Source organism: Serinus canaria, chromosome 4A (genome assembly GCF_022539315.1).
Source record: "Serinus canaria isolate serCan28SL12 chromosome 4A, serCan2020, whole genome shotgun sequence".
NCBI classification, from domain to species: domain Eukaryota; kingdom Metazoa; phylum Chordata; class Aves; order Passeriformes; family Fringillidae; genus Serinus; species Serinus canaria.
In genome coordinates, this window is record NC_066318.1 from 11,481,624 (window position 1) to 11,505,814 (window position 24,191).

The 24,191-nt window shown below is 38.0% G+C and overlaps 1 protein-coding gene across 3 annotated transcripts in view; it reads right to left on the reverse strand.

Moving 5' to 3' along the window:
• AMMECR1 (AMMECR nuclear protein 1) overlaps positions 1-24,191 on the reverse strand; it is a 70,433-nt gene that overhangs the window by 20,626 nt on the left and 25,616 nt on the right. For 2 of the 3 annotated variants that reach the window (XR_007777548.1, XM_050974280.1), the window contains exon 2: positions 18,128-18,238. The exons of the other annotated variant lie outside the window; for it this stretch is intronic. Coding sequence is in view for 1 of the 2 variants with exons in the window: in XM_050974280.1 (XP_050830237.1) it covers positions 18,128-18,238 (111 nt within the window). In the remaining variant the exon portion in view is untranslated. The remainder of the gene's footprint in view (positions 1-18,127; positions 18,239-24,191) is intronic. 3 annotated transcript variants of the gene reach the window in all.

The window sequence follows — 24,191 nt, forward strand, 5'->3', positions numbered from 1 at the left end:
TCCACATAGAGTCTGCTCCATGTAAAAAGTCAGAATTGAATCCTGTTCAAGGAAAACTATTTTTAGATACTAAATGCATGCACACATATGCATTGCCTTTCTAGTTAAATATTTATGCAGTCCTGGATGTCCTAAGATCAAGTAATTGCCAGTTAGGAAAAAAGCCAAAACAAAGTATTACTCAACTATCAGTTTTTCTTCAGCTGAGCCATACTATACAAATCTCAGCTTTTCTTCAAATGAAGTTTATTTGGCTATAGGAAATGTTTATCAGTAATTTCATTTTCCCAGGACCACTCCTCTTTGTATACGGGATATAGAAAACCTTGCAAACACTTCAAAGACACTGAAAATATAAAAAAGAAAAGGGAATTGTATGAGAGTTACTCAAAAATTTTGAGTAACTGTGACAAACAACAAGATGATTTGAAAAATATATATTCCTTATAGATTTATGTTCCTTAAGACTACATCTTGTTTTCTATAAAATATCACTAGAGAAGCTCTTAGAACAACCTGACAGTATGTGCAGGTGAACCAAAATGAAATACAGTATTGTGTTCTCCATCTATAATTTCTGTAGGCTATAAAAATGCCTTAAAAAGAAAAGTTAGCTTCAGTCTTTGAGAACCTAGGGCTCTTACATGTGATGTGGCAAATGGGTAACAAACAGTAGAACACAAATTAGGGAAATAAGTAGTAGTGGAATTTAATTACTCTGTTTAATTACTCTGTTTAGAAATCCTTGTGATGAATGAAAAAGATACTTTAAAGAAGCCTGATAGCATATAAGCATCAAAAATAGTATAGAAGGATTTTGATGCAGATGACTGGTGGCATTAAATGTATTGAGTTCCTAGTGTTTTACTCATTGTTATTTAACAACAAACATTAACAGTGAAGCTTCCCACTAAAGCTCTTTTTTGGGGATAGTTACATCTACAGACCTATACTGGGCAGAGTTTAGATAAAACTGGATACAGCTCTGTACACTGCTGGAAATTACTTTGAAGGTTTAAACATGACACAGGAGCAGGAGATGCAAAGGAAGCTGTCAAAGCTGGGCATGATGTAAGTAATACTCACTTTTATAGGAAGTGTGAATGAGGCAGAGACATTAAGTGACTCATGCAATTTAGGAGGCTTACACTGAGTCAGTGACAGAATTGAGAACAGAATCCAAGATCCCTGATTCCTAAAATTCTCCTTTTTGTGACATCCTCTCTTTCAGTCTGCTCAGCCTATCCTGTATAAATAGAGTTCCCAAAAGCTTAATCAAACAGAACTGATAAATTTAATCAAATTTAAAAATTAATTCTCCATTACTTTTTTAGTTCACTCTATAGTAATAAATTTTCTCTTAACCAGTTTCTGATATTGAACACAGTTAAACCAAAACACAACTTTATGGCATCTAAATAATTCTTTAAATATCATCAGTACACATATGAAAAGTAGGCTGAAGATCTTATTTTACAAACTATTACCCTCTTCTGATAAACAGTACCTTGGCACTACTTTCAGATGGTAGGGAAAAGGTACCCTTCCTTAAATCCTACCAGCTCTTTATTTACCTCAATAAGTATAACCATGAGATTTTGCAATTTTTTCACTGAGCCGACTAAGTTTAGTAGAATTACATTTGAAGATGTATTTAACAAAGAAATGGCCCTTTGTCAATGAATTCAGCCCAAAGGGCCGAGATATTGTACTTCAATTAATTCAAAACCTCCTTAAATTAATGAGTGGCAAACTCACTGGGTTTTAGGGAACAGTGAAGAAAAGACAACAGCAAGAGACACTTGGTGCCAGGGTTTCAGAACAAGAAAAAAAGACAGTATTTACTGTTCCACTGCTGGGTTACTGAGCAGTGAAGTTAGTTCAGATTTCTACTTTTTCATTCAGTAACTTCAAGAGGAAGAAATTAAGGAACACTTAAGCAGACCACCAGTATTTTCCTAATGAAAATCAGCTCTCATAGCTCGGTTTGGCAGAGACCAGAGAAAACTAACAGCTTCCAAGTCATGACATGCAATTAATTTTTAAGCCAGAAAAGCAGGGCAGAGTGTGCTCTACTGCAGAAAGTAGAAATTATTATGAATACAATCCTCCTAGCTGTCAGCAATAAGCCATCAGACAGCCCAACACAACCCACAGGTCAGCCTTCTGCTGACTTATTTATGACCAACAGAATTTTGCCAATTTAAATGGAGATTTCAAGAAGTAATTGAAACACATCCAATCACTTGAATGCAAGCAAAAAGCATTTATTTATATTGTTACTCTTTTTTTGGGTCAGACTGGAAAAATTTCCAGGAAACAAAACAACTGTGAATGACGTGTTTTTCCTGAACCCTCCCTTACATTTGGGAGACAGAATGGGAAAGAACAACATTTATACTTCCTGCACATTATGTAGCTAAGTGGTAGTCAGAGGATAAAAAAAGAAATACACACTTGTTGTGTGGCACAGAAGTACATCTCTGCAGTTCTCAGCTGATTTTATCAGCAACTGCAGCAGGTAACAGCAAAAGCATTCCAGATGGGACAAATAAAATACTGATCTGGCATTCTGACTCTTTAATCAATTTATTTATTGTTTTACTCCACAGAAGTGAAGTATGCCAGAAAGACTCTCTTCTCCCAGTCTGTCTGAAATCAGACATGTAACTTAAGAGGAAGAAGGAAAAGCCTGCTGCTCTATTTTAGAGAGTTATTTTAGCTTTGAAAAAATACCATTCCTTTTAAGACAAATCAGAGCATGTATATAAATTAAGCATTTAGAAAAGCTCATCAGAAAAGGCAACCTATGTTGGCTACATAAGATAATTAGGTCTCTATTTTAGACAGCCAGCAGCTCCAAAAATAAGCTGTCTGTACATTCTCCTTATTTAACGTCTTCAAGAATATTTTTATGTACACAGATGTATTGTGGAAACCATACCCACAATTAAAAATCAAACCATTGCTGGTAAGCTTCTGGGCCCTTGTTTTTCCATAAAAAAGTCCACCAGTTGTATAAATCAAAAGAAGTCTTTACAGACTATTTCTAGGCGTACTGAAAATTTCCAGACAAATCCTTATTTGATTTCTTATTCTGGCTACAGATCCACTCCAGAGCACACAGAAGGACTGACACAGTCTGAGATGCTGCTCAAGGATTCTGCAGTCACTGTGAGTACCTGTTAAGACAGAGAGCTAATGTGCACCTGCCCAGTGACCATGGGCTGAAACTCCTGGGGGTTTCACCACTGCTGGTTCTTCAGCTGGGCCTGTCAGCCTTGGGTACACTGCAGATGAAAACTCCAACTCCTCATTAACTCACCATTACAAAATTTCTTTTAAGAAAAGCAAGCTCACAATCATGAAGCTCTAAAAACCAACTCTGCCATAAATTCAGGGCCTTTTAGCAGAATGAAATAAATATGTTTTTTCTACTGCTCTGATAATTATCCAGAGAAATATTCTACCATGCTGCATTCTTGCAAACAAACCTAGTTCATCATAATGCCATGATGATATTACACTGTGTGGAGATGATGTCTGAAATTAATTTCTCTTTCTTTCTGCCATAAAGTATCAGTGAAACAACAAAGGCTTGTATGGACAGGTTTTTAAAGTTTAGGAGAATTCTGTGTATGTGTTGTTATGGACTTCAAGTGGAAAAGTATGATCATAAAAGTCACAGCACTTGCAACCTGCTCCCATCAAAAGGTTGGTTAAAACTAAGAAGATCCACAAAGAGATATTGCAGGTTCCTGATTACATTCGTAAGAGTCAAGTTTCTATGGCTTTAACCTCCTGTTTCCTGAAACCAGAAATCTTACACTATAGTGCTTCTGTGGTTCTAAAGGACTTATTGGCCTTTCAAAAAGCCAAATAAGGTAAAGACGCAATTTTTCTCACAGTTTTAGTCCTACAGGGCACAAGGTATCATTTTGCATTACTATAAAATATACCCTATTCCACCAGAAAAAAACCAAAATCTTCAATTACGTTAACTTCAAGACACAGCAAAGCTTCAGTAACAGCTCAGAGCTACACCCTGACAGAGGTGTGCTAAATCCAAAATCTTCCCATCACACAGGGCAGTGAGAGAGGGATGGCTTGGAGCACACAGCAGCCCAGAGGGAGCAGTTACTGTGCATTTGCCCAGGTGCAGGTGGAGAGCTGCAACTGCTTGTTCCATCCACTCCATCCTGCAGGAACACAACGAGGCAGTTTGGGACATGCACTGCCCCACAACTGCCTGCAGTGGGAATTGCCCAGCACAGACCCCAAACATCTCCTGACTACAAGGGAACATAAGGTCAGCAGCTCTATACAGGAGTTTCTTCATTTGGGGCAGCTTCTTTTCTGCCTTTTCCTGTATTTCTGTATTGTCCCTCACCTGTCCCTGCATCATACATCCTGCTGGGATAAATGACAATGGAATTCAAAAACGTGTGACAGTTTGTGTCATAAACATTCAGGAAGCTGAAAGGTGTCAATTTCCACAGAAATATCTTGGTTTGCTACATAAAAACTAAATCCACAGCACTTAAAACGTTCTCCCAGCATTACGCAGTAGGCTTGTCACAGTCATTCCAGACGCTTGTTTAAAAACTGAGCAACAAAACTGACCAGGGTTTGGTGTGTAGGCTTTTGTTTGGTGAATACATGATAACAGACTAGTCAGAAAACCTTAACTGAGCTCCAACTGGACTAAATTATAATGTCACCAAAAGGCTTTCCAGCAGATGGCAAAGTTTAGATAATGAACAAAAATGAACTGCTCAATTACACTTAGAACCACGCAGCTTGAACAACATTAAGCACTCAAATCTCTAGGAACATAAAAAGAAATCTGTAGAATTCTTTATATCTCCAGCACATCTCTCCATATTGACCTAAGATCATTATTTTACCCCAAAACAGATACTGAAGTCAAGACAAAAATCTTTGAGGCCACATAATAGCTGAGTTCAACTCTCATTTAAGCAATTCACAAAATATTGCTCCCCCTCTAAAGCTGCATTCAAGCTGTAATTTTATAAAAGAACAAATTAATGAAGTATTTTTAATTTATTATGAACTTTGAAAAGACCTCATCTTAAGTACACACAGAAAAACATTTCTAAATGTGTCAGCAATACTGTTATATATAAATACCAGAAGATAATGTAAACATTTACATCTTCAAATTCCTGCAGCTTGTAAAAAAGAGGGTATTTTTTAATTATGCTGCTGAGATTCTAGAACAAAAGAGTGCTTTATTTCCTCAACATTTCTCCTGTCACCAGAAACACTGTATTTTTATATAAAGATATTCTAGTTGAATCATTATTGCTCAGTTTCAATACTGTTTGCCACAAACACTGAAACTGTTTTTCAATAAGGACTTCAAAATCACAGTGATGGACAAATTAAATATATACAATCAGGTTAAATATGAGGAAAGCAAAAGGTATGGTAGATTATGCAGTAAATCAATTCAGAAGGATAAATACTGCAGAATCACAAAATAGCTTTGGAAGAGATCTTAAAGATCATTTAATTCCAAGCCCCTGTTGTGGGCAGAGACACCTTCTGCCAGACCAGGCTGCTCAATCATATTTTCTTACATGAGGTGTTGCAGTAAATGGTTCATAGAAAAAGCTTAATATAAGAAAATACGCTGAAATATGAAGGCATAAAACAATTATAGGCTGAGAAATAAAAAGTGACAGGATCCAGCCTTGAAATTCTTCAAACAACACATAAAGTGAGAATAACCCAAGGTCCACACTGCCTTACAGACTGGAATACGAGCACTCAAAATGCAGAACAGAGAATAATATCCTGGCTTGTTTCCCAAGATGTGTTCCATCAGTATCACAACTCAACTTGGATTATGTTCAAACCAACTGGTTCTTAGCTAAACACAATCTCTTACACATCCTGCAAGTACATCTGCAGAGGGATGCAGATCTGAGTGCTGTCAGTGTAGAGAATGATAAATGAGCTCATAGCATCTTACTAATTCTGTGTTTTTATAAATACAGTAGAAGATAGGCACAAGATTAGTCCCTTGTGGCACATCTCATGTAACAAGACCTCAGGGAAAGAAATGGTCTCCTTGCTTCATGAGACTTGGTTTCTAGGCACTTGCTCCTGCTATCATGACACTATTCTAGAATGCAGCCATCAGAACTGCTGCATCAATAGAATTTAATTTTGTTTAAGGCAACAAAATGGGCTTTTTTCTGTTCATTTTGTATGTGTACAGATTTTTTATTTCATATATGAATCTCATTAGCAGATCAAGCTATGATCAAGCTATGAATAGAGTATGTTCTAGATACTTAAACACATTCTATATATCTGGAAGCTTTGCAACCTGCATTTCCTTCCCTCTGCCTTCCACACACAAAAGAAGTTGTCTGCAAGCCATCTTCTTATTCTCCTTTTAGCAACTCTGCCACTTCTCTCTCACTCATGAGAGTGGGTCACGATTTCATCCTTTTATTCCTTCCATATCCCTGTCACAATTCTGTCTACTTGGGGTGGCACGTTCTGTACCACCTGCAACCTACTCAGCTACAGAACTGCCTGCATGGGGCACTCACAAAGCCCCCTTATCTAAGGTCAAGATGCCCAAGCAACAGAATGCTTGGAAGCTCAGCTGAACAGTTCATTCAGTTCCAAGACTGCCAGCTGCCACTCTGTATATGTTTTTCACTCTAAACCAGGTTTTGAGTAGCAAATAAAAACGGCTGAAGTGGAATGAAAAAGAAGTTCTGAAGTAAAGGCAAAGGTCCAGGTTAGGCTACATCTGTCTGTAGCCTCAGAAACTTAACCCAAGTATTCAAGGAATGCATTTAAATCACATTTTCTTAGAGAAACTACAGGCCAAATTCTTCTGCCTTGAAGGTAGTAGAGTTTTGCCATTCACTGCAGTAAAGCCTAAACCAGGAAAGGATTGTTCTGTCCATGTGTCTATTCAGCTTTTAACTACTACGACCATCTTGCATTGCCACACATGTTTAACTATGGGACTTGTACCAAGACCAGCTGAAGCCCAACTATTCAATGTTAAATGAGGATACAGTGGGGACACACAAAATATCATGCCATTAGAGATGCAATTCAACACATCTGTCTAAAGTGGCTAATATTGAAATGGAAATAGATTATAACCTTTTTAAAAAGTGACTCATGAAATGTTTCACCTCCTGGATGTCAGGAATGCTTTAGTCAAACACAGACTTGTGAAATCATATGTAACAGCACTTGGAAATTCACATTTTTAGGGGGGAGAAAAAAAAAAACCAACAAAAAAAGAACATGCACTGCAGACTTCAACAAACCTGAAGAGGGTTTTCTGAGCAACAAACCAGAAAGCCACTCTTTCAGTGATTGAAAAAGCTGAGCACACAAAGAGGGGTGGCTCTGGCAAACGAGGCTGCATGCGGTGCAGAGACCTCCACAGACAAAGCACAGCTGCTGCTCTTTGCAATGAGGGATTAGCAGTCTAGATCAAAGGAAAAAAGCCTCTCTGTAGCTAAGTGAGCAAACTGCAGAATGCATCCTCAGCACAGATGAGAAAGGGCTGGCTAACCAGCTTGCAAATCATGCAGAAGTTTCTGGAACAGAAACAAAACCAGCATCAATTTCTTGACAGAGCATGTAAAATATTTCTGGTGAAAAGCAGTGATGCCCTGCTGTAGAACCAAGGTTACAATGACTTCTCAATTACTTTAAAATTACATTTCTCCTTTTCCTTCTTTGTTCAATTACTTTAAAATTACATTTCTCCTTTTCCTTCTTTGTGTTCACTTATGTAACAAGCATTTTTTCTTCATGGCCAAACGAACACATTACATGTGGGGCTTTAGCAACAATACCTGGAAGTAACTGGCCTAGAGATAACACAAGCAGCTCTTTTAACTCTAATTCAATAAGAACTGAAGCTATTAAATGCATACACATATGCACAGAGAACATTTTTTTTCCATACAGACATATCTCTTTCAACATTTGTACAATTGAGTCATATTATATTTTGGCTTTCCATTGACACTTCAGTTAAATGGGATATAAGCCAATATTTGAAGAAAATACTTGCTTAACCTTTTATTACATACTAAATAATTTTTATTTTACATTATTCACTTTAGCAACATTAAGTGAAAGAAATTAAGAGTCTCCTGAATTAAGAAATACCACTTGAATGTACCAGTGTGAATGTATATCTAGTCTGGCTTTTTTTTAATCAATAAAGCACTGAGAATGTTACTCACAATTAGGCTGGTATCTAAAGTAGCAAATTAATTGCATGTTACAATAAGCTTGACACCTATTTCAGTTTGTGGTATTACAGAGTTCATACAATTAGGTGAACTAGAAGTACCAGAAAGCTGTACTGTTCAAAAAATACCCAGGAGCTTTTCTTCTTTTCCCCTGTAAAATCAGAACTAAGGGAATTCCAATGAACTGAAAAATACAGTAAAAATAAAGTCACCATTCCTTGCTGATAAAAGTTTGCAATACCTGATTTCACATACAGACTTAAACCACAACTGTTAGTAATTGCTAGAATCACAAAGGGCTCTTTCACTGAAGCTGGGGCTGCGGCTTCTGACAGATGAGAAGTTCCCAGGAGCTGTACCCAGGCTCAGCAGAGCACTTCTTAACATCTGCACCAATTCCCCAAGTTCTTGTGGGAGTTATTTATATACTGTACTTCTCCAACCTGAGAGACTGCTTGCCTGACAACTGACCCTTTAATGCAAGTAATCTGCACTAAGAAATAAAGATTATAGCATTGCACTGGAGCAGGGAACCTAAATTTAAGCATGTGAGCTGACACTTTGTAGCCTACGTATTATATTTACGACACAAGCACATGTCACCATTCCCCCACAAAAAATATCCTTGCCTGAAGAACTGAGTGTTACCAGTCCTACAGAAATTTGTACTGATGGCCAAAAAAAGCTCTTCTCCATCATGATCAAAAGCTATTCTCCACATGCAAATTATAACTATATTTAGAAAAGTTTAATTAAAGTTTTGAAAAGTCAAAAGTAGGAATCTTTGAGATCAGAAATATTTTTTGGTTATACAACAAATATTCCTAGGTAATGCTTTATTTCCATACTTTCACAGCATTTGATGCTTTGTGAACTGCATCAACACACAGTTATTTACAGAGCTAAAAAAAATAAAAAAAGTACATTCAGTTTGTTTCTAAAATGAAGGCTATCACAAGTATATACTCATTTAGCATGTATATAGCACTCCGTACATTTTTCTAAGGAGTACAGTTGAAAATGGCAGAATCTGAAAAGTCCATCTGCAATTCAAAGAAAAGAGACAAACCTGGAGTGCTTCTGTTCTTAATATTATATTTTAAAATTAATGTTAGAAAAGAAAAACCTGGTTATTTTCAGGTAAGTATATATACTCCCTACAATGAACTGGAGAGGAACTGGAGTAAAACTCCACTCACTTGTAAACTCTGAAGTTCAAGAAGTCTTTTAAGACTTTCCTGTGTGTTGTTTTTCCCTTCCCACTCTGTGGTCACTTGCTCCCAAATACACAAATGATACAAGCTGAAATAGTGCAGTGATCTGGCCTCTGAGATTTTAGGACTACCTCAGAAATGTGCTTAACTTCAGACATTCTTTAGCATTTATAAGGCTGCCTGTAGACCTCCAAGCAGTGGATGGGCTATTTCTTCTTCTTCCAAGAGCTTTTCCACCATCTTAACTGTACAGCTCTTGCAAAGGACTTAACTTCTTTCTTCCTGGTGTCAACAGGAACAAATTTTAGACACAGGTATCTGTCAGTACTATTTAAAAATTCCAGAAAACACTGCTACAGTTTACAAGAACATTCTAACTCTCATTACTCTGATCTATGGAAAACGGTAAAAAACAATTTCAAAAGCTTCAACACCTTTATGTCAAAGTGAACAGGGACAACAAGGGCTTTTGGAGCCCAGTTCCCCACACCCAGTTTGTGCTATTTCTTCTTTATAGTCTTAAAAAGAAGCATCAGAAAACACCTAAATGGAGGAGGTGCTGACAGACTGAAAACTTTAATAGATACTCCTTTCCCACAGTGCCTCCCACACAAAGCTGCAGAGTTTAAAGATTTTAACAGCTTGTAAGCATGAGACAATTCTTTTTCCTGTGACCTTGCCTAATCTCTGCTAACTGGTATTGAAACATCAGATTTCAGTAAAAAACAGTTCCTTGAGCCTAAGTGTACTTCTACTGGGCAAGCTATGTAATATACCACAGCTACACCTCAATTCTCAGAGTCGTTCTTGGGATGTCTCGTATTTATTACGTATAAGTACTGGCCAGTCTGTGCAGGGGGATGTTTCACTACCCTCACAAGAAAGTTGTGGAAAACATCCCTTGGTCTATATTAAAAATTAACACCTGCTGAGCTGAGAACAGACAGAGAAAAACTCACCCACAAGCAGGTAACTTCTATAGCAACTTTTTCCATTCTGTCCTGTTTCCAAATAGACAAATCCTTTCTTTACAACGTTAGTGCTCAGAGACACACTCCACCTATGCCTCTGCCTGCTGGGAGCACAGTCCTATTTTGTATTCTGCAGCACTGGCACATAGCTCAGCACACCTTTGTAGCACTTCAGAAATCAGCAAGTCACCAAGAGTCTCAAAAGAAAGCAAATGTCATTATAAAAGATTTTTAGGCAATGTTTTGATGATGTTCCCCTTAAGACTACCACATAGAGAGATTAAAAAGTTGACTAAAACCTATGAAAGTACCAACAACTACTGTAGTAAAGGACAAGTAAGTTATAGCAATACAGAGCTTTCCTAGGAAAGTCAGGGTGGTCAGTTCCCCTACCTCCACCCTCCCTCCCAAACACTTCTGCAAAGTAATATCCAAAGACAAATAAATATCTAACTTAGAACCAAATTAGTGTTTCAATTCAACAAGAACTCTGTCTTTGAACTTACAGGGCATGCATAATTTTTTTCACATAACAGGAGACTGTGTGGAAAGAACATGAAATGCAAGATCATTAAGGGAAAGACTGGAGTCACAAATGACATGGCTCCTCCCTGAAACCCATCTGGAAAGTCCAAGTAACTGCTGGGTAGCACCAGTTCAGTCAAATTCCAGCAACATCTGATTTATTCCAAATACCACAAGTTACATTAACTAATGAAAGTTATCTTGCTTGAGCATGTCTTTTTCTAAGCATGCATTTTATAAAAGTATATTTTTGAAAACTCCCAATTTTTAATGCACGTCTTTTAAATAAGAAGATGAAATAAGTATTTCAAATATGGCCATTTCCTTAGTTACACCAAATTCTACTGTTGAGACCTTAAATTTATGACAGTAAGTTTAAGTCTCAGCAAAATGCCCTCTAAACTTCATTGAGCCATCATATATAGACACAGCAATTTTGTAGTAATTTTTAATTATAAAATTTATTTTTCCTTGATTTTCAGATACCTTTCATAAACAGTCAACTCCAAGAATAAGTTCACTCTACAAAACACAGTAATGCATTCCCCTCTGCCAAAGCATTCATATTCTAAAATTCAGTTTTCCCAGCAAAACAGCAAAATGGTTATCAATATTTGATAACCCTGGTTCTATTGAAAAATCTTTGGGAGAGCATCATTATGCCCTCCTTTCATAAAGATAATAATCTAAGGACTGTCCTTCCATTTGTGGCATTTTCCTTTGCTTTCTTTCAAGCAGTGTTGCTAAGGAAACAGACTCATCTACCATTAGGTCCAAGGGTCTAGCAAGGTTTTTCTCAGGAATAATAGAGTAACAATTACAAAACCAGGGTTTTTAGTTTTGTTTTGATTGTTTGCTTTTTAAATAAAGAAAAAAATTAAGGCAGAATGACTACATTCTCAACACATGCAATATGCAAAAACCATGTATTCCCCAGGGCATGCTCCTCTCTTCTAAACAACAAGATTTTCCTTCCTAACAAAATACAGAGCAGCATTTAACCCATCATTAAAACAAAAATTTGGGGTTTTTTTTCCACTTAAAGTGCCAGTACGGTATTTAGCTTTGCCCTTTGAGAGAAGGCAGCAAACAGCTCTGTTAAACAACAGATCCCTGCAGTAACAACCTGGCACTGTGTGCACAAAATCATTACAGACCTATTTACTGAACTGACTCACACAGAGTAACTAAGTCTGGCTCAATAAATTCAGATTTATATAGTTCATTTGGACTTTCTGTTATTGTGGGTCTGCACCACAAACCATTTTACTAATAAACATGTATTCCACTAGAACAGATCTTAGGATTTACCCAAATTAAAGTGCTTGTTATTTGTTAGGTCAGTGTCTATAAGCAGACTCAAAGCAACTAGCTTTTTTTATTGGCTTGGATAAAATTTAGAAATATGAACAGCTCCAAGTTTCAGTAAAATCTCATCTATATACAGATGATATGGCAGGCAACTCCATGAGCCAGTGCAAAATGTTTATATGGTAAAATAATTTTGCCTCAGTTTCAACAGAAGTAATCAGTAAATACTTCAAGATCACAGTGCTAATACCTTAATTTTATATTTTAACAAATGCATTTTTGAAAACAAAAAGGAGTTCTAATATACAACATTATTAATACCTCTGGAGGGCAACACCATCATAAATGAGACATATCTATATACATCTTCTAATTTCTAAAGTGAAGTTGAATGCTGAACTGCCTTGATATACTTCAGCGCAGTTCTGACTCAGAACACATATGTGCTATATATTATATGCTCTATATGAATATACATGCATATATAATAAATGTGTTCAGTGCTTAGGTATTTCCAAACGTCTTTCAAACACAGCTTTGGCTCAACCATCACTGTCTTTTGGTAAGAAGTTCTAGTGATATGAGATTGCTACAAAGTGATGAGAATAAACCCCTCCCTCTGCTCCTGCTGCCTGGCAGGTGAGCAGAACCTGCCTTACACTGGGCACTGGGTGAGGCCCATGTCACAGCAACACTATCAACCACCAACCTGGGGGGGTCCAAATTAGTAGAACAGTAGTCCTGCAAGCTCTTCAGCATTCTAGAACTCTCCCTAGGCCAGGGAGCCCCCATCCTTGGTCTGAGGGAAAAGCACTTAGTACACCCTCTTACGTGTCAGTTTGGCACCCCACTTCCTACCTTCTCAGGAATGTAGGATGCTCTGAAATCACTCCAACAGAACCCTGTAATGCAGTAAGAGAATATGAGGGTATAACTGAGAGTTGCTTATACTGGAGCTGTTTAGCCTGGAGAAGAACAGACTCAGGGGAGACCTTACTGCTCTCTTCCTGCAAGGGAGTTGGAGCAGGTGGGGTCAGCCTCTTTTCCCAAAGAGCAAGTGAGAGTTCAAGAAAAAATGGCCTCAAGTTGCACCAGGCATCATTTAGACTGGCTATTAGAAAGCATTTTTTCACCAAAAGGGTTGTCAAGTATTGAAACAGGCTGCCCAAACAAGAGGTGGAGTCCCCAACTCTAAAGGGATTTAGAAGCCACGTAGACTTGGCACCTGGAGACATGCTGGAGTGGTGGCTTGGTAGTGCTGAGTTAATGGCTGGACTTGATGACCTTAAAGGTGTTTTCCAAGGTAAACAATTCTATGATTCAATGTGACAGATGAATATCTGAGGAGTCCCAGCTGACAGCATGCAGGGCATTTTTGTTCTTAAAACTTAGTGGATTTTATAGGTTGAAACCCCCCTAAAAATTTTACCCTCCATGACTGCAACTTGCTGTTAAGTGGGAGGTGGGAGTTACTCATTCCAGAGCGTTGTCTGTTCACTCAACTGGACACAGAACCATGTCAGCACATGTGGCCCTAAGCACCTCTTCTCACTTGGAGATCTGTGCCCTCTACCTCAGTGAAGGCAACCCTGACAACTCAGAGGACACCAGCAGGCACCTGCTCTTCACAGACACATACAAATGGAAAGGAAGCTCCCTGACTTTAAAAACAATACTAAACATAAAAGACTAGCATAACCCTGGTGAGTTCAGGCTGTCATGAACCTACACTGCTCTCTGCAGAGTTTAATTACAAGCCTGATAATGTAAGCTTCATCTCACAATTATCGGGCACTTTTCCACTGATGGCCACCAGACAGTGTATTACCAAAATTTTCAAAAGTCAACTTTCAGCAGTGGTATACTATAAATCAAAGCCAAAAGTAAGACAGCCTGCAAAGTATTATCAGTGGGCAATACAGAAGCAACAATATGCTCTGAAATATTACGTGAGATGGTATTTGCACAAATTAATTCAACCTATGACTTCTGTCAACAACTGAAGGCCACAACAACTGTCAAAAACATGTAATTGCTCCAGCTCTGCAGTTCAAAAAATTTCAGTCAGATGAATGAGTATGCTTTGCCCTGAATCAATGGTAATGACTACCTATACCCACAGCAACACTGCTTGGCAATAAAGGTTTTGCGAAGTTAGCACTGACCTGTGGGACTGATTACAGGGTTAGAGTAGTAAACTCAACTAAATACATGAAGGAAGTTGTCCTGTCTGTACAAAAACTTGTCACTACTCTTTAGCAAGTACAGCCAGCATCAATCTTAATGTGATCAGTTATTAAATATTTTTCAATTTCACCCCTTAAATTAGCTTGCTGTACTACTATTTTACAGATGGGATAGTAAAATCTGGAATAGGAAGAAAGGGTTAGTGGTTTTGACAGAGAGATCAGGCAGTATTGCAGCAACAAGGACTGACTCTTGAAATTGCTGACAGGGACAGAGCAGTACTTGACACCGGCAGTAGCCAAATCCTCATATGGAATGTACACCCAAATTCAGTAATGAGAAAGCTGGGTCATAGGTTTCATTTCCTTCCATCTTGTGCTTCTCATCCCCAGCTTCTCTTTGTTTTCTTTTGTTGATCAGCCACATCTAAGCTGACTGTCAGCAGTCCTATTTCTCTCAGGTGGAGTGGTAAGTAGAACACACAACAAAAAAACTGCTTACATCACACAGTGAGTAGACAGGTCTATGCTAGTTAAAGGAAGGTGGTTAAACCCAGTTTCCAGCCATTAGGTTAATACACTTAAGCCCTGGGGTCCTCCAATGTCTCTTTACTAGTTTCTTCTGGGACAGCAGACTCTGCCATGAAACATCTCCCTTCACCTGCCTGTTCTCTACTACCTCCCTCCCCAGATACATATTCTAGCCTTGATGGGCTAAAACAACACAGAGTTAAAAATTTATGCACCTATACTTTTACATCCAATAGGCATAAAATATGACATCAAATTCTATGAAACAGATTAAAAACTAAAACTAAAATAAAGAACGGAAATAATTTTGTTCAATACCTCAAGTTTATAAAAGCAGGAGTTTAAAACTTCAGTGCCAAAACCTAAGTCTTACTGTTGTACAGAATACATGAAAAAGTAATTTATCAACCTGTTATGAAATTCTGTGGTAACCTGCTTCCAAGTTCAGAGTATTTTCTTGAAGGAGCTGTAAAACATAAGGTATTTTTCATAATCTGGATTGGTTTATTTTTATGCATTCAGGTGGGATAGTCAATTTAACACTTTCAGTCTAAAGGACTATTTTAGCCATGGTAAAATTTCTTCATTCTAAAATGTAATATTCAACACTGTAGAACATTTGGACATGGTTTACTCCTAGTAAAATGAAATACAAATCACCAAGTCTGAATCTCTCTCTCCATAAAGTTCTGTAGAAGATTTTAATAATACACATCCTTTCCCCTGTGTTTCACTGATATAACTGCAGAGAAAACTGAATTTAACATGTAGATTTTATAAAGAATGCAGTCATAGTTTTTTTAACTATGGGTATTCTCATCCCTCCTCAGAACTTAGGCAGATGCATCCAATTAACGATGAATCATTCCACATAAATTTCCTGTTTAGAACATACTGGCAATATCAGCACAACAACCTACAGAGCTCAAAATGGTCACAGATCACTACCAGTTTTGGTTCCACACCCAAAAAAGTGAAGGGTGGGGGTGTCCCAAGAAACAAACTGCTCACTCCAGATTCCTAGATGAACTATCAATATGCTGCTTTAAAGAACTACACTGCTGTATGCAGATAGAGATGTGTATGCTACACATTGGATATGATATACAGCCAGAGATCACTGGAAATAACAGAATTTATTTACTGTGATCCACGGGACTATTCAGCATATTTGCAATAAAATTATGTGTGAAGGGAATTGTGGATATTTTGATTGCTAAGCACCAGGGCATTTAAAAACAGCTGTTCTTTCGGGCCATTTTACTGACTGAAAGCTGGGCCACAAATACACACCTTTTTTGTACATTTTCATATGAACTCTACATTTCAGTGATCATATTTGAAGTTTGGTTGTTATTTTAAAAAACTAAAGCAATCTGGAAACATTTTAGTTACCATAAGCATAAAAAAGATTTACCATAAAAGGTAACAAAATCCAATATGCATTAAATGTTATATTTTATTTTAAAACAACTTATGTGCTTCTGAAGATTTTTTTTTAAATAGGCTGGTATGTAGTTTTATCTTGAAAATTATTGATCTGTCCTCTAAAAAGTGTAGTATAAACTTCCACAGCATGTGGCCATCCTCTAAATACTGCACTGAAATTATTTCAGTTTCCTTTAATTTTCATCACTTTTCATGTATTTTGACTTCAGTTTTCACAGAATTCAGTCAGGAATCATATAACCAGTTTTAAAGGTATTTAAGTGTACAGCCCTGACTGATTTGTGAGAATGAAAAATCTATGAGGAATAAAAACTAATTTCTTGAGCTATCACCTTATTTCTAGCCTCAGGGGGAAATTTTCTGTACAAGCTTATTGTTCTTGATCAGGCACTGTAAAGCATACACCTAAATGAAACACTCTCCCGTACAGGGGGAAAGTTGGTTTTCATTCAGTTCGGCTCACTAATGGTTAAGATTTTAAGCTTTTTAACCCTCAACAAAGAAATTGCTTTGAATTTATTAAAAGGTTCTCCTCACTGACCATTTTGAATGCTGAGGTTTTAAAGGACACAAGCAGAAACATTCCAGAGTGCATAATAAATAAATAAATTGAACACAATAAAGGTAACTAAATCTTTCAGAAGTTTGTAAGGGCTTCAGGAGATGAGCAGTTATCTTCTTCAAGCTCAGCAGAGAAGCATGAAATGAACTTCAGGTTGCAACCAACTAGGGAGACATGTAAGAAAGAACATCTCCCATTCTAATATTATTTAATGCCAGAATGGACAAGGCATTTTAACAGCAAAGAGGAAGATCCTGTAATGGACAAAAGCCTCAGATCTAAAGTGATCTGGAAGCACTAATTATTTTAAGTGATGATATTTTAGAAGTCTACACATGCCAGAATGCAGCTTCTAATTTAAAGCACAACAAAGTCTATTGTAGCTGAAAGGAACAAAACTCCATTGATTCTTTAGAAAATAAACTTAAGAAAACTCTTAGAAAAACAAGTAGAAAGCTTGCTACTAGCTCTAGTGATAAACTTATTAGTTTTCACTCTATGCAGAGGAAATGGAACAATATTAAGGTGAATGAATTTAGGTGTAGATCAAAACATGAAGATTATGCTGCCAGGGAGTGAAGGATTATCATCACTTACCTCCCTCATCCAGAAGCTTCCCACTCAGGGGCTGGGATGTATCTGAAGAGTAACATGTAATGGAAATTTGTAGCATTAAATTAACTGCAGCTGATTGGAAGCACCTGATGGAGAAGAGGTGAGAATACCTGCTGTTTTAGAAGTGTGAATAGGATAATCCCCAAATCTGACTTTCTGGTCTTCTGGCCTGACATTAACTACTAACGTTAAAATTTGTCTGAACACTGGAAAAATACCATAATAATCAGTTACAATAAGCTACTGGAGAGCAGTTTACAGACCAATAAAATGAGAATAGGCTCAACTTATGGTTTTTAACTGCAAGCATGGCTTCGTGACACCAGCAGTCAAATATCCAGACAATACTCTCAGCATCAACAGGAGACACAGGTTTTCATTGACCCGTACAGTGACACAGCCAAAAAACCCAAAACAAACCAAAGCACACCTATCATCTCCTCAACAGACTACTTAAATATGTAAGTCAAGGCTACAGAAAACAAATTCTTACCTAGTAAGTGTGTACTCCCTGAGTCCTGAATGCAGGTTCATGGCAGAAAAAGTACCTATGCATCCTCGCAATCGCTTATCTCGACCGATCTTCCACGTTACAAACAGTGGGCTGTGGTAAGGAGGAAAAGAGAGACATGATCACAGGAGCAATTTTGACAGTTGGTGTGAAATTTCAGGAACAGTGCCCTTCCATTTCAGGCAACAGGGGGCAAATCTCTAAAGCGACTGTATCTGAACAGGACATAGCAGTGATAAATGTCCTTTGTAATTCTTTTGACTGTTCTAGAAACATTGTTCATGTGATACAATAGAAAATAAGATTGCTGGAATAGTTTAGGGACAGAATTGAACTGCTTGGCAACAGATCCAATATGCTCAGTGTACCTTACCCATTCACCTTCTCCTGTGAATGGGAAAAGCCTCACCTTAGAGATCTGTATATAAGAAACCCTTTATGAAAGAGAAAAATACCCCTGCCACACTAGCCATCCATCCTCCTGAACACAAACACTTTGGTCCTAATACTGCCGGCTAGAAAGAGAAATTCTTAGAAGACAACAAAATTTAGGAACACCCTCTAAACATAAAGTACTACCAGAGGAAAGGATATTTTCTCCATGAATCCCAAGTCAGCATTTAAAAATATCAAAAATTACCCAAAGTAGAGCAAAATCTCTAAGTTGAACACATGACCATGATAGTTACAAAGAAATACTAGTAACAAACCAATTCATACACTAAATTAATCAGAAAGAGGAGAACCATACAGTCTTAGGGACCAAACTTTTCCTTGCAGTTCTAGAGAACTGCATTAATCAATACACAAATGAGAGAAAACTGCACTAATTTGAATTTCTCAAGGGAGTGCACATGGCATCTGGATACCAACCTTCACAAAAATTTCTAATACTGAGATGAACAGGGATGTTTCAAGAAGAAAAGCGTGTAAAATTTACTCTTTTTCTAGAAAGGTGAAAATTCAAAGAACATTACATAGAGAAGAGTGCACTGTATTATACGAGATCAGTCACTGCACCACTGCACAGTGCAGCAGAGATGGGTGTAACTGTCCTGGGGGTCCATACACAGGGATGGGTGCACTTTGGGACTCTCAAGGAACAGCCCATATCCCTTTTCTCCTTCCACATCATCTGCTTTGTCTGGTGTGGCACAAGATACTTGTCCTGTGATGGCAGAAAAAGGATATGCCTCAGTCTGCAGCACTAACACAGCAGCATCCAGTCCTCTCCGAACTTGCTAAAACCTGTTATCACCTGCTGGTACAGCAACTTCCTCCTTACTTGATGGAGCTGGACAAGTTCCCTTCTTTCAATGACAATGAATAAAAGAGGAAGCTGAAGTCATACTTTCCTTTTGGATTTCCTTTTATTTCTTTTTTACTGCCACCCCCCCTCCCTTTTTTAAAAGTTGTTTAGTAAGTACTGTAAAGCATAAAGCCAAAATGGCCCATTACCAAACATTTAATAAAATGTGGGTTTTTGCACTATTTTCCATTCAGATCAACAACTGGCATTTTACTACATTTTCAAGAAAGGTATCCCAGTCACCCTTAATGGTACCAACAAAATTATTAGATCATAAAGGCACTGAAACCAGTCTCTCCCCTTGAACAGAAATAAGCACGAATAAGACTCAAAATGGACTTTAGGATTATTCTCTTGACCTTTATCTTTGGATTATGAGATTTATTAGCTGCAATACACTTAGTGGAGAGCTGTAATTCAGGGAAACATATACATATTTACTTTCCTGTGAAAACTGAATTTCTTCTAAGGTGCACAATTACTGCTACTTTAAAAGGACAAGAGAAGACAGAGAACTTCACTGTTGGTCAAATAGCACTGAAACATTTGCATACACTTTGAAGGTCCTTGTCAATGACTACAAGACAAAATGTAGAAGTTATATACATATATTTTTGTACTACTGGTAGTAGGAGTATAAATACACTGTTCTGACTGAGTTGGGTAAATGAACCACCACTGGTAGCCATTATTCCTATACAACACAAAGTCTGACTAAAGATGTTTTTCCAACCTTTCAACTTCTGTATTGCTCCCCAGAAGCCACTAAAGGTATGAGGATGTCTACAGGAAATCTAAGCCTACTGAACAGAATTACCCAATTACCATCACAGATCTCTTCAAAGTGTAATATGGACCACAGGTTCAGAACAGTCAGTGACTCAAGAGAATTCTAACTCTTAAAATTCAAGAAATAAGGCTGAAAGAGACCTTCAGGGCTCCTGCTATTGTAAGGAATAATTATATAATTCTGTTCATAAATGAGCCACATTCTACTGTCAGCAAGAGAAATAATTGAGACAAAATCCCCAAAATGAAAAATCTGAAGCTTGCCTCAAAACCTTGCTGAAGTTCAGAACCTCTGGAAACATTCCAATTTCCTGCCAAAATGTTTTCCCAGTCAGCTTGTACCTATCTATTCTTGTGCCAACATTGTCCTTAAGTTTAAACAGTTCTTTCCCTTCCTGGTTATTATTCCCCAAAGTATTTATAGAAATAATTCACATGCCTCTTCAGACTTCACTTCGCTGAGCGGGATGTGCTCATTCAGTTTCCTCTCAAAGGAGACCTTTCCATTCTGACCATCACATCTCTTCTCTACACTTTTTTCCAGTTTAAATTTGCCTTCTTGAACATTCATGTTTGGAACTGCAGCCAGAATTACAGAGGAAGGTCTTGCACCTGAATCGATGCTTCCCTCTCTGAACTAGGAACACTGACTGCTACTTTTTAGTACTAGCTCTTACAGCCTAATACAAAATCTTCAGAGAGCATTTCTAGTCTTACACTAAACAAAAACCATAGAAAACCTGCTCACAGAAGCTAGACAAGCTATGGGGAGAAAAGAGTATTTTTCTTACTAGTGATGCTATTTTGCTTTTTATTGGCATCCTTGGCTTCAGCTGCCAGCATATCTTCCTGAAGGCTGCAATTCTTTCCTTGTGTTCTTAAGCCAATAACCCACAAATAAACTTGCTATCTGACTTAACTGCAAATTTAAAGCTAAAGTCCCAAACTCTACAGATATTGATGTTAAAAGCAGCTAAGTAAATCGGTTCATTTTCAACTGGAAAAAACCCTTTTTTTCATCTGTTACCTGTTTTTCTTAAAATAAAAACAAGAGTTTTTTGAGCAATGCATTGTTAGATCTAAGAATCTTTAGTAAGAAGCAGGAAAGGTTGCAGATGCTTGGATTTCTTGTTGTTCAATGATGTAGAGCAAGGATATGCACGGCATCCTGGAGATCAGTCTGCTTTTTGCCTCGAGAAGTTTGAAACCACATATCCCACAGGAATCAAAGAGCATATTGGGTGGAGTGCTCTCACCTTTCTGTCTGGTTCCCTCTTGATGTAGTCAGAAAGCTGCAGATGTTGTTGTTTGTTAGTTTTAAAAAAAACAACATTCACAAAACCAGACTTTGCACTTCCCTGGGAAGTGCTCTAATAATCAGCCTCAAGCAGTTCTCTTACTCAGTTAAGGATTAAGTATAAAAGCAAAACAGCTCCAAGCTTGGGAGTGAGCTATCTTGAACCACCAGACTCGGAAATTTATTTGTTCAGCTTCTCGTTGGGGTGCCAGGAACCCCTAACATGCTGCTGACAGTGTTAACAGGAGTTTTGCAGAGCACCCCCAAGTATCAGTAGCTGAAAGATAGTGGAAGATGTTTCAAACCATAAGGGAACAGAAGAAGAGAACAAATCCAGACCCTCTGAAGCCCCTGTAAACATGACAATTGATCTGCTTTCATAAGGATCTACATTTTGATTTTGTTGTTTGAGAGCTAGACACTGAAAAAGTATTTGTATCCAAAATTATTTACAGGTGCCACAGCAAATTCACAAGCAACCTGAAGACTATAAACTCATCATCCAGACATTTCATGACTTGCTATTGATCAAAAAGTCTTGCCCAGCTCTAATCTAACTAGCAGAAACTGTTTCAGGTATTTGCTATAGAGGTTGTTAGGCAGTACCCTATGAAAACCAGCTGATCATGTATACTGTTTTTTCCTTTCAGTGGCAATACTGAATTAAAAAGATCACTGCAACACAGTTGAGTTTAAACTGATATTACTTCCTTATATACAACTGCAGTCATCAAAAGGGGCATACATACACAGTCTGTCTCCTTGTCAGATTCTCAAACACATCCAACACCCCAAACAGCAACCTTAAAGGCAAGCCAGAAAATGTGTGCCTGTAGCCCAGGTGCTTGGGTCACCCAGTCAGTGCTGCCCATGTCAAACTCCAGCTATTATACCTTTCTCATTAATGAAAAAACTAGGACAGCCCTATTCTTCACCTGAGCATTAATCTGTTACAACTCCTGGAGAACTGAACAATTGCCATGGAGGCCACAATGTATAAACCTATCTAAACACTGAAAGCAAATATCAGGAACAGTCTCTGATACATCATGCTCAAAAAGTGTGCTTAGGGCATTGGTAACACTTCACAGCCAAAATTGCCTAAACCAATTACTCACCTGCTCCTATATGTTACTGAAAATATTTAGACTGAAAGCAGAAGTCTGCAAGCTATTTTAGCAATCAGTCAGCTACCACAGTTAAGAGTCATCATGCCAGTAACTTACACTGACATCATGCAGAATGCACTGTTAAAAATAACTTCTTTCAATATAAAGCAGCACTAGATACAAGTTGCCTCTTATTTACCAAAAACTGAAGGGATCCTTTAAGTTCGGGTGTGGGAGAGAAAGCAAGAACCATGAATAAATCAGTCTTGTCCTGGTACCACCAGTACAAAAGTTTCTCTTCTCTTGTTGTGGATGTGGAGAAAAAGAAAGGGGAGGAAGGTGAGAAGAACAGGGGAAAGAAAGGGTAACAGACAAAGAATATTTCTTTACTTTCACAGAAGATGAGTGAGAAATGTTTGTTTCATTTGAAGACTTCCAAGTAATAAAAAACTTGGAAGACTTTGAAGTGAAAAGGACTTAACTTGATGAACTGGGAGGTAAAACGATATTTACACAGACACTTTAATTACAGTTATTTAACCACTACCTCTTATAACCACAGAAGGTAAGACAGCCTCTACAGCCCTCATGTTACTTGACACCCAGAGCTGGAGGATCTGACACTTGGAAAAGCTGCACACTCATCCCTTTGTAAGACCACAGTGCTTCCACTTCAGCTCTGAGGATCTCCAAGCTCTCACACTCCCAGGAAGCACTTGGAACAAGCAAAGTGCACTGCCAGCATTTTCCTTTCCTTTTGTTTTACACAAGTGAATGAGCTATTGTCCCACCGTTTCAGAAATTTTAGGATTATATTCTTTCACATGAAGCTTACTCTTATTTGTGATCATGCTACACCTTCTAATAAAACTAAACTGTCACATAATACTGTTTCCAACTAGAAGCATCTGGAGGAAAAGAAATTCAAGTCTGTCACTAGGACAGTCTGCTGTGAGCCCTCCTGCACAGGTGCAATGCCAGCCCTGTCTGGAAGCACAGAGAGCAGCCTGCCTCCCTCCTGTAACTGATGCACTCAACCCCAGCACTCTCCAGGCTGGGACATTTCCAGCTGTCACAATTCCATGAATTAACTCTCATTACTTGATAGCAGAGAATACAGCTCAGGAGTGAAGGAGGCAGCACACCTCCCCCAACAGCTTTATCAAGGTCACCTGCAGACCTCTGAGGTAGGCTGGAAGTACCTGGTTTGTGATGAAAGGGGAAACTTGCTGGATAAAACTACAGAGCTGGTCAACAACCACAAAAACATCTGCTGTCTTTCTCAAACAGTCATCATCATATAAGCACACAAAGTGGGGCAAGGACATTTTAGCTCACCAGATATATTAAAGAAAAAGTCTGCTAAGACACAAGAAAGTCAAGACAGGAGTTCATGAATCTCCAGAGGAGAACAAGAGAACAGCAACAGCCTTCCATCCACATTTACAAAGACAGAATTTGGTAAATGCAGACAGTTAATACATACAGTTTTTCAGAAGCTGAGAGAAGCAACAAAAGGAAGTCAGTAGCTTCTCAGAGGAG